This window comes from Anticarsia gemmatalis, chromosome 4, assembly GCF_050436995.1.
Source record: "Anticarsia gemmatalis isolate Benzon Research Colony breed Stoneville strain chromosome 4, ilAntGemm2 primary, whole genome shotgun sequence".
In the NCBI taxonomy this organism is placed as follows: Eukaryota; Metazoa; Arthropoda; class Insecta; order Lepidoptera; family Erebidae; genus Anticarsia; species Anticarsia gemmatalis.
This window is the reverse complement of record NC_134748.1, coordinates 1644292-1655269: the sequence shown is the minus strand read 5'-3', so window position 1 is coordinate 1655269 and position 10978 is coordinate 1644292. Positions and strand designations below refer to the sequence as shown.

At 37.6% G+C, this 10978-nt stretch overlaps 2 protein-coding genes across 6 annotated transcripts; one reads left to right on the top strand and one right to left on the bottom strand.

The window, feature by feature from the left end:
• The first annotated feature begins 267 nt into the window (after window positions 1-267).
• LOC142972172 (uncharacterized) lies at window positions 268-1344 on the top strand. Its single transcript, XM_076113031.1, has one exon. It carries the CDS (start codon window positions 470-472, stop codon window positions 1103-1105), a length of 636 nt encoding a protein of 211 aa, XP_075969146.1. The 5' UTR covers window positions 268-469; the 3' UTR covers window positions 1106-1344.
• Window positions 1345-1409: 65 nt separating this feature from the next.
• Mrgn1 (Mahogunin ring finger 1) lies at window positions 1410-9916 on the bottom strand. Of its 5 annotated transcripts, none has more exons than XM_076113030.1 (14): window positions 9742-9916; window positions 9243-9361; window positions 8883-9151; window positions 8541-8728; window positions 7988-8142; window positions 7573-7809; window positions 7126-7266; window positions 6755-6901; window positions 6466-6588; window positions 6079-6222; window positions 5617-5776; window positions 4728-4849; window positions 4234-4303; window positions 1410-4034 (listed from the first exon to the last, which is right to left on the bottom strand). In XM_076113030.1, exons 1-14 carry the CDS (start codon window positions 9827-9829, stop codon window positions 3916-3918), a joined length of 2082 nt encoding a protein of 693 aa, XP_075969145.1. In that variant the 5' UTR covers window positions 9830-9916; the 3' UTR covers window positions 1410-3915. The 5 variants fall into 5 exon arrangements, 4 of the variants coding, with proteins under 4 accessions (XP_075969145.1, XP_075969143.1, XP_075969142.1 ...); XM_076113028.1 differs by having other exon boundaries at window positions 1411-4034; window positions 9243-9364; XM_076113027.1 differs by having other exon boundaries at window positions 1411-4034; window positions 7561-7809.
• Window positions 9917-10978: the final 1062 nt, after the last annotated feature.

Sequence of the window (10978 nt, the reverse complement as noted above, 5' to 3'; positions counted from 1 at the left end):
TTTTAATACATGACATTCGTAAAAATAGTAGAAATTGAAAGGCCTTGCAGATAACACTATCAAAGTTGCAAGACTCCAAGAGGCTATCACAAAGCAGGCAGATTCGTAGACATTGATTAAAATATCTTAATTAATTGTTATAGCTATTAATACAGATAAATATTAATAATATTATAGTATGTACATAGCAACATCTAAGGAATAAAAAAACAGTTTTAATTCATTTATATATTAGAATTTTAAAATTGGCAACTGTATTTGGTAGAATAGAAGATTGTAGAAAAGTAAGAGATCGACTTGACTTATTACATTCGGTGAAATATTTTTCTGTGTTGGAAATTATCGGCATTTTGTTATGCATTTGTGTTGTTTATTTTAGTACTGATAGTGAAGCTCTTTAAACTCAAATAAATCGCATAATTTTGTAGTAATATGGTTTTGTGGATACCTTTATCCTTGAACAATCAATATGGGTGATTTAAGTTCATCCGATTGTTCCTGGAAGAAAATGGTGATAGCGAAAGCTAACAACAGATGGATCTCTACTATGAAATCGGAACAGCGTCATAGTGAAATGAACATAATGAGTACTGCAGATAATAATTCGGTACACGAACAAATAGATCCCGGGGACGTGAAAAGAGAACTCGAAGAAAGTAGTGAAGAAGGACATTGTGAATCTGACGCGCCGATAGCAATGACACAAGTGTTGGATCCACTCTCACTTCTGCAGGAGCAGCTAGAAGAACGTCCTCGCCGGAAGTCATCGGGAGGTACGAAATGTGAGTCGCCTGAAGAAAGAGCATCACGACTAGCGAAGATGTCTGCTTATGCTGCGCAAAGACTAGCCAACGAAACTGCCGATCAACGTGCTACCAGGCTTAGACGCATGTCAGAATATGCAGCTAAAAGATTAGCTCAAGAGACAAGTGAACAGAGAGCTAGACGTTTGTCACGTATGTCTGCATACGCCGCCAGGAGGATGGCCAGCGAGACTCCTGAACAGAGACAAGCCAGGCTAGCCAGGATGTCAGCATATGCAGCCAAAAGACAGGCCATGAAAAAAGGTTCCAAGTTTACAGACAAAATGCCTAACCAAAGCTAAAACACTGTGTATAGTCATAATATAATCATATTATTATTTATAGAATACTGAACTTATTATTTTTTTATACAAGGGTTTTACACTGAATAGAGTTATAAACATATATTTTGTGTTTAAAGATACAGTTACATTTAGAGCTATGTAAAAGGTCTTTTCTACAATGTAATTTTGTTTTAACTGCTAATATATGCAATATATTGTACATGTGCAACATCATAATAAATTACTTAAGATTTGAATGGTATCTTCTTTTGATCTGAAACTGTGAAACACAATAAAAAGGTTCCATTTGTGTAAACATTCTTATAGTTTATTTTTGAAACAATACATAGTGAAGATAAGAACAAACATATTTTAACTGATAGTTAAATACAATATAGGTAATATGAAGTATACAAAAAACTGAAAGTTTCACATAATGTGTTCAGTTGAGATTCAACAGGTGAAAGTTGAGGAATGTTCTCCATTCAGTCTATAAATACTTAGCTATTTTTGAACCTAGAGTTTACATTAGAACCACACTTACTCAGTACCTTCCTAATTACACTTTAGTTGTTATCAGCTCTGGGATTTCTTACACTGATACAATTTATTCGCACTTCTCACATTTATAATGCATCATACATTAAAATACTCATCAATAAATTTACACTGTTGGCTTTTTAGTATTCACATGATACCAGCAGTTGCTTAATAACAGCAAAATAGTAATTTATACTGGGTCGTTCCCAGTAAATTAACTACTGCCTTAGAAATATGTTTTACAGGCTATGTTGAAGTGGTTTCTTAGGGGACATATTTAATTAGTGTCTATTGTGAACTCCAGGTACACTTTATTTAACTAGGCTTAGATTGACTAATATAATGTCATTATATCATAAAATATAGGTACTAGGTACATAATCTGATTGTAATAGGGCTTTTCTGATGCTAGGCTCAACTATATCTCTAGTATTTTAGCAGCAGTTTGTAGCAAACTATGATTATAAATTGATAAATATTTTACATATTATTTTATTTGCTTCATAATAACAAAAAGAGACGAATAGAAGTGTGACTACAAAGTGCAGTGCTGATGTTTATTACCTCAGCAGCAGAAGTTAGAATGATACTACAAGTAATGATAGCCTTGTACAACAGAATTGGCACCAATGTAAAATATCTTACATAATTACATCCTAAAATAACATTATTAATTTAAAGCTACCCAATACATAAGAACTTCATAAGACAAATGGGAGAGCTAATATATTATGTTTTTTATTTAGAGTACGGATTAGATCATAAATCCAATATCTTTTTTTTTATGACAATGGTAAGTGGAAATGAATGCTTAAAAATAAAAAGTTGAGCATATGAGAAAAAAAGTCGAGACGATTGTCATGAGTGGTTGCGAAACATAACGGACGGATGTTGGTTTGCGTCAATACTTCAAATATACATACAAAAACAAGTGATCAAAATTCACCCCACAAATATTGAATGTGTTTATTCTTCGCAATGAGATATTGCTCGGGATATTGCACTTTGAATACAGGACACTACAAGTGGTCGAAAGTAGGTAGGGTCCATACCTAATGGCGTTTACACGCTGAACATGTTTGATGCCGCGGATATGAACTTGATCTCGTATGTTTCTGACATATACAATGTAGAATTTTGACTTGTAACTTCTATACACAATCAGTCTTGCTAATAAACTTCGTGAAAGCTCTGATTAGTGACACAGTACTTTCTCACTTTCCTAAGTGAGTGACAAAACACTGTATAACTAATCAGAGATTACACAACGTTTAAAAGTTAGACAATATGTTTAGATGAATCATCTTGATGTATATGTGCATGTTTTATACAGTCCGACACGTATAACGTAATAAATTCGAGATATATTTTACTACAGAGAAAAAGCAAGTGAAATGCGTATATTTTGAAGAAATAATTCGTGTTAAATTTGCGACAATACTGGCAAAGGCAGTGTGCCGCGAATGCACTTCTACAACAAAGAAAAATCCCTAATCATAACTTACGAATATCACAAATATACATACACATCAGAACTAGCTGCAATAATTTTCTTATTCTATAATAAACTTTGTTAAATTCCGTGTTAACATAAAGTTACTTATATTATTTTTTTATTCTATGTTTAGTTGATTATACATGTCTATTATATCACCAAATAATAATCTATTTCACATTTACTACAAATCTTTTATATATCTGCCTTCATTATAATGGCTAAGACATGTAAATGTACGATTGTACGCTACATGGAAATGATATAAAAGTAGTTTTTTTGCTTAATACTACCCATCACCTCTTTCCTCTTTACTAGAGCTGTTGAAAATGTTCTAATACAGTACTATCTTATGTGGTTAGTTTTTGCTACAGTGTTAATACAGTAATAGAATTAATGTTTCTGTATGTTCCCGCTTGGTGACACTAGTGGATTCTAAGTAATTTTTTAATGCAAAGTGGTTGAGATATTTGAATCTAGTATTATGGTAAAATATGTTACAATTTTATATGGATCCTGACTTGAAACGAGTACATACGAACTTGAATACAGTACAAATGACAGCTTTGAATAAAAACTAGATTGCAGTAGTGAAGTTGAGACAATGATAGATTGTCTGTAAGTTAAAGGCAAGGAAAAAAAATGGTAACTCTGTAGAGTTATTAAATAGTCTGTGAAGTTAATAGGGTGGTATTGCGTATGCAACATCATTGCAGATCTGCAGCGGGTGTTGGGTGGCGGGCGCGGGCGCGGGGCGAGGGGCGGGCGGCGCGCGCGGGCCCGCGGGGCGGCGCTAGCACGGCGTGTCGGCGCTCAGCGGAGCACCCGGCGGCGCCAGCAGCTGACGCGTCGACGACGTCGAGCTGTACGAGTCGCCCGACGACCGCACGCTCGACTGGCTCAGCGGGGTTCCTGCACAATTCTCATACCTATCCTGAACTGCTCGACTCTGATAAAAGCATCTTCTACTTTCGGATTTTGATAACACCAGGAATTTGAAACTTACCCGTATTATTTCAAAATTTTTAGTTCGAGCTCGTGTATATAAACGTTCGAGCCGTTCAAATCGCGTTCTAACAGAAGTTATGTCAAATGTGTAGTCACCACTTACCAGGCAAAGAGGTGACGTGATGCGGGAGAGCCCAACGTTGTGGAGTACAATCTCCATTATTAGTCGGCTCCTGTAACAGATCCTCGCATTATAATGTATCACAAAAGACGCAGTCGTTTCCAAAATTATGCGCATATTTTTACACAAAATGTATAAAACAACAGCGATTCAACGTATTTTATCAATGTTAAGTATAATTTTTGCTTTTACATAATAATATGCGCATTATTTTTCGTTTCAAAAGCCTTGCAATGCGTCCGACGAGGCCGGTGCTAAGCTCCGTAGTGTCGTAGTGCATGGCGCGACTTCTGCAACGTGCTAAACCTTAGACAACATTTATATGATGCCAGTTATATGATAAATGAAGGTGCAAATTAAAAACACGACGCGAAATAATAAAAAGTAAAACCGAAACCGAATTAACACGCACACAAACAAAGCATGATGACGTCACACGGCTACGATGACAGCTGATGCAAGATGGCGCCACTTACTGCGAGTTTGTTCGTCTTAGGTACGGTCAGAATGGTCGTGTTGGTGTCCTCGGGCGTGAAATAATCAGAGTCCTCGGCGACCGCGGGCGACTCCACGTCGTTACGAGACTGTGTTCCGCTCGCTGCGTGCGATTGTACAACCAGTTATGAGCCGACATGATACTGCACTACTCCAGTGCAACCAACTCAACAGAACGCTATCGATCACTAACGAACAAGCATGCATGATCGCTGTACTTAGATATCGCCTATCGGGAGATATTATAATAGCACTTTTTGCCCAAATCATTGTAGATTATTCCATCACATAGTTTTGTTTCCGTTGTAGGAAAACCATTTTAAAGTGCTATTAAATAAGTCCCATTTTATCTACTCTCAAGTTTTAAGCGATTAAAATTGTAATTACTATGTTAAAGATCAACGCATGTCTTTTACTAGAGTTGTAACTGTAAATATTGTGAACATTTCTCGACGAAATCCTCCCTTTATGAATGTCGTGATACCACACGGTAGACGGCACAGAATACGTAGACCCGATACCCTCTTCCCTCACCTCCCATTTGGCACTCAGTACCAAGCAAAGCTATAACACCTACAGTCAACAGTAGCGCACTAGCGGATGGCCGAATTACTTATAATTTAATTTGAAAATATTTCTTTATAACATCTATTTACACATATCAATGACTCAATAAATCACTTAGCATCAAGTCACAGAGATTTCACTGTATCGTCATTTACTCTTTCCATAGCCATTTGACAATCAAAGACTCTAGTTTTAGTCTAGATATATGTAAATAGATATTTTTCCTAAGAAATTCTAATAAATTGTTAAATAAATCGCTGTAATTATCGCTTGTGTTATGTAAGTATGTGTGTGTATACTGACAGTTGTGCGGCAGGTCGGCGTGGTCGGGCTCGTCGGTGTCGGTGTCGTCGATGTGCGCCAGCGCGGGGGCCGACAGGCGCAGCGCCGCGCCCTCCGCCGCCGCGCCGCTCAATGTCACCGGGGACGGGGTGCCGCGGGATAGTGTGGAACTCTTCACTATCTAAATAACATACACAAATTTACATAATATAGTAAGTTCATAAGTTGTCATGCCAAGCGTATACGCATGTAAGTACGTATGCACGTGCTCATGCGTGTTCGTTTATATGAGCGAATATCGGATTACGACTTAATTATCTGACTGAATACTTCAAATGTCGTACTGTCGCTATGTTTAATATTAAAATGACATGAGCAATATTATGTTTTATGTTCTTAAGTGCTGTAACCTTTCAGCTATTAGACAATCCCAATAAAATAAATTGGTTGAACGTGATGATGAGTAAACTACCCCATACTTACCCCATTAGTAGTAGGGTGTGTGAGCAGTGGTGAGAGTCTCTCGGCGTCACTGTCGGGCTCAGGCGCGGCGCGGGCCTCGTCGTCGGAGCCCGACGCCTCCTGCACGCACTCCATGTCGCCCTGGTACTCCAGGCTCAACGACGACTGTCAACATCAGCACTTATAGAAACTACCGTACAGTATGATTGTAAGATCACAAACATTATTTGAGTATTTACTAGCTACCACACAAGGCACACATATGTTTAGCTATACGTATATACGTAGCTATACGTATACGGAAACGGTTCAAACAGGTATTCGTTTAACCGTTACTGATGTGAACGTACAACAATCTATTTACGGAAACTTAAATTTGTACAAGTACCAACATCAACATCGTCTTACCTTAGATATCTTGTCGCCGTTAACAACCTTATGATTGTAAAGCAAAGGACTATGCGCAGCTGCAGCTTTCTCCTCAGCTCGCTTGGCTTCTTCCTCGCGAGCCAGCAACACCGACATACGGAACTATGAAGAGAAAATTGTATTACTGAAGTTATGTTACCCATTTATCTTTGAATTTAATAAGGCAAAAGATTAATGTCTGGTTTCTGAGGTACAGAGAGACTTTAAACCACTGTGCCTTTAAGAGACTTTAAGATCTAATACTTATGTTATCTGTTTATATATGTACCTCGGGCGTAACAGTCTGTGCGGCGGAGCGGTCGCGTGCAGTCTTGACGTCGTCCTTGGAACCGCTCTTGGCCTTGCGACTGCCACTGCTGCCCAAGCTTGTAGACGAACTGCGCTCCAAGTTGCAGCGGTTCAGTATCTCTGCAGCCTAAAACAAATAAAATTGAGTTAACAAAATATTCTTGCCGGAAACTGAATATATTTTTGCATCGGAAACACTTTTCAGGTCAGACTAGGTTTTTTGAAAGCATCACAAAATAATTAAAAGCTTCTGGTATAGTAGTCTATGTTAAGAGAACTATATAGCTAAATTATCAGGGGAAAAAGTTGACGGTAAAAATAAACAAGTAAGAAAAAGGGTGTATGAAATACCTGTGAGGCAGTATCAGTGTCAGGGCTAGCGATGGCGGGCGCTGGTCGTGCCGGCATCAGTGCTCGCGCCGGGTGCGGGCCGTTCAGTGCCTCTAGTAGAGACACCGGCTCGTAGCCCGCCGGGATGTTCTCTGTACTACCCTGTTATATAATCACACCTCATTCAGTCACGATTTGTACTTGTGTTAGAGAAAATAATGTAAATGACTATACAGAGAATCAATTATTGTATGCTAAAAAAACTAATTTTTAAAGTGGGATAGTAACCATAAACCTCGTCTTCGTTGATTTTGAAGTCTACACAATATAGACTCATCTTTGTAAAAGGACATTAAGTATATAAATCTCAGGCAACATTCACAAAGTCAAGTAAAAAAAGTAACTCTCTGTATTGCGTAAGAAATAAAGGTAATATAAGAAACACGTATTATTTACTTTGTGACTAACATCGTTGGGCGGCGGCGCGGGCGCGGGGTCGGCGCGGCGCTGCAGGGCCCGTATCTGCAGCAGGGCGCGGAAGGGCGCGCGGCAGATGGGGCAGTTGTTGGCCTGGTAGCGCAGCGAGTCGGCGCACGAGTTGCACAGGCACAGGTGGCGGCACGGCAAGATCAGCGTGTCGCGCACGTCGCACATGCAGATCACGCACTCCGACCCGCCGTCCTCCGTCTCCGAGTCCGAGCTCGGCTGACAAAACACGCAATATTATAACAATCTATACTTATGTATTCAAAGTCAAGTCCTTCATTTAAATACACTAAACTTTGGACAGAGCAAAGACAGAATGAAAAAAATGTATAGCTGTCTAACATCATGCAAAATTATAATGAAGTCTGTTCAATGAAATCAGTGAAAGTCAACTAACCTTGGTATCAAGGTTCTTGTTCTCAATACCATAGATCTCCTGCAGCAGGTAGCACAGACCATCAACAAACAGCTTCTGTTTGAGAGCCTTCAGTACGTACGTGCCGTCCGAGTGCTTCTCCACCACTGCTATAGTTGTGTGCGATTGTCTTATTTCTATAACACGGGAACCAGATTGTCAGATATTATCAGTACATTCAAATAAAATGTACACTATTTGAATTAAAAACAATGACATTTATATTGTGGTATTGTTAGTAAAACATATTGTTTATATACTGAAACAGGAAACTCTTAATAATATAATAGGCTATGCTAAAAGTTGCTTTGTTCACATATAAAACACAGTAAAAACCAGGATTTCAGTTTATGGAAAGCTAAGGAATTCAAAATGCCTGTGGAAGGCTGGAGATTGATCAGGCTTAGTAATAAAAGAGATGTTTTTAGGAATGGTGGACTGAAATGGTCAATGAACTCTCCCTGAGCTACTTTTTCTTCTCGCTTCCTGAGCTACTGGCTTAGCATATGTAAATATAATAAAACCATTCTATTACCTTCTTGTCCTTCATCGACAACACAGTAAATAGCAATAGGTATGATCTCTCGGTCAGCATTGTACAGCAGGTCTTCTTCAGGGTACTTAGACGGGTCAAACACATGAGATATCTGACAGAACTGTTGATTGGCCCCCTTCTTGTAGTGGTATGTTTGTGAGTTCATAGCTGGGTCACGTGGGTAGTAACTAGAACAGTAAGAAAGCAGTGATCAAGTATGAAATTGGATTCTCCTTCAAATTATTTTGTTATATAATATGTAAAATGCTACACAAGAATGTAAATTGTTCTGAAACTATAGTTTGATTAAATCAAAAAGTTGTAATGAAAATAAATACTTACACCACTCCAGTAGGGGTAACCTCTTCGGTGCAGAAGTAGAAAACAGTAATAGCACATCTTGCATCACAGTCAAATGTAAACTCAATGTTATAATATGTCCCTTTGCCATTGCCATCCACATTCTTAATAATGCCATCTCCAATCTTGTTTTCAGCCAGTTTGCCAACAGGCTCTGGGCAACGGACAAAACGTAAAGACTCCTTGCGAATGTTCACTAAACTCTTTAGTGTTTTTGTTGGTTCATTTGATTGTGGTGGTGGGTATGGAAACTGTGAATAGGCCAGAAATAAGTATTATTTTGTACATTTACATAAACTTATCATAATTAAATGTTATAATATATTTCTGTTTTATGCTTACCGGTGTAGGTCTACTGCCAAGAAAATTTAAGTCTGCATTTTCTCCAAAAAGGTATGCTTCAGGCTGTGGAGTGTCAAATCTTTCTCCACCCATAATGAAGTGGCTTCCAAAATAGTTGCCTGCTTTACAAAACAAAACATTCTGTTGTTTTAGTTCCATAGGGTAAAAAGTATGTCAGTGACATTACAAACCTACACTATTAAATAAAATGACCATTATTGTTATGATGTTCACAAGTAGGCTAAATAAATCAATGATGACAGTCTGAGACGTAGACAGAGCTATGCAAACAGGTCGTACAATCAATTATAATACGAGCTATTAAATACTACACTGGCTTGTGTCTCAGAATTGCTAGTTTACTGTCTAGAAGTTATTCGTTAGCTTTCCTGGCGCTTAATGTTTTAACTGAACGTGTCATAAGCAAATGCTATTACAATATGACAATAAATTAATACAATAAACATAGGAAATTATTGAAAAGGTCGTAGGTACTTACCTGACCTGGGCGGATATTTATAAGCATGATTGGATACCACATCGGCTTCTTCCACGCCAGCGTTTTGTCTACTCGTTAATGCACCCATTGCGGATAGACTTAATAGTGTTCTTCAAAATTAATTTATTTACGCAAAGATGTCTGTTTTGCTCTCACACAGCTGACATTTTCTTGACAGAAGAAGAACGAATGTATGACATTGGCATCAAATTTGATAATTTGATTGTCGTCCAGAAATTAGTCGAACTAAGAAAACAAACTCCGGCCTCTTTTTATTTTATTTTTAATTTGGTTAGCTACCTTTCGTTTATACAATATACCTAATTGTGTAAAATGTTATGCCACCAAAAACATTCTGTATAAACCTCAAGTCTCGCAGCTCAGGCTTTCTGGCGTAAAAAGTAGTGAGATCTATATAATACCAAGTCGATTAATCTATTTCGTCTTTACTTAAAGGACCTTCTGTCTTAAGTTATTACATAAGTTATTATCATGCCAATATTAAAAATATTTTACGTTTAAAACAAATAGACCGACCTGGCCATCGCATGATTTGATTATTAGTATGTATCACACTACACAGCACGACGAGTAGTTAATGCTCCTGAAATTTTAATGGCGAATTTGTGTTTTTATGCGATGACCAAGTCGATCTATTTGTTTTAAACGTTAAATATTTTGAATATTGGCATGATAATAACTTATGTAATAACTTAAGACAGAAGGTCCTTTAAGTAAAGACGAAATAGATTAATCGACTTGGTATTATATAGATCTCACTACTTTTTACGCCAGAAAGCCTGAGCTGCGAGACTTGAGGTTTATACAGAATGTTTTTGGTGGCATCTCACTTCTTTTTGTAGAACGAACATAAGTCCAATTTGTATGGAAAGACGTTTTTTCTTACAATTCAACATATTTTCCTATGGGAATGTTGTTTAGTTTCATGGGCTAAACACCCTTACCCACCCTATATCCCCTCCCGTTATGCCTCATATAGTATGTACCTATCTACACCTATTATTTATTTATTATTTTCTACGGTAATAATGAAGTAATAATGATTCATTAACTGCAAATGTAACCTTGTAATCTTATACATTTATATGGGATTACAAAGTTATTGTTGCAGTTGGTGTATTTAGAAAACTGGACCGAAATTAGAAAATATTAAATTTTTCCCAAGATTAAGACACTAAACCCTATTTGTATTCTAAATTTTAAGCTTCTAAGTCTG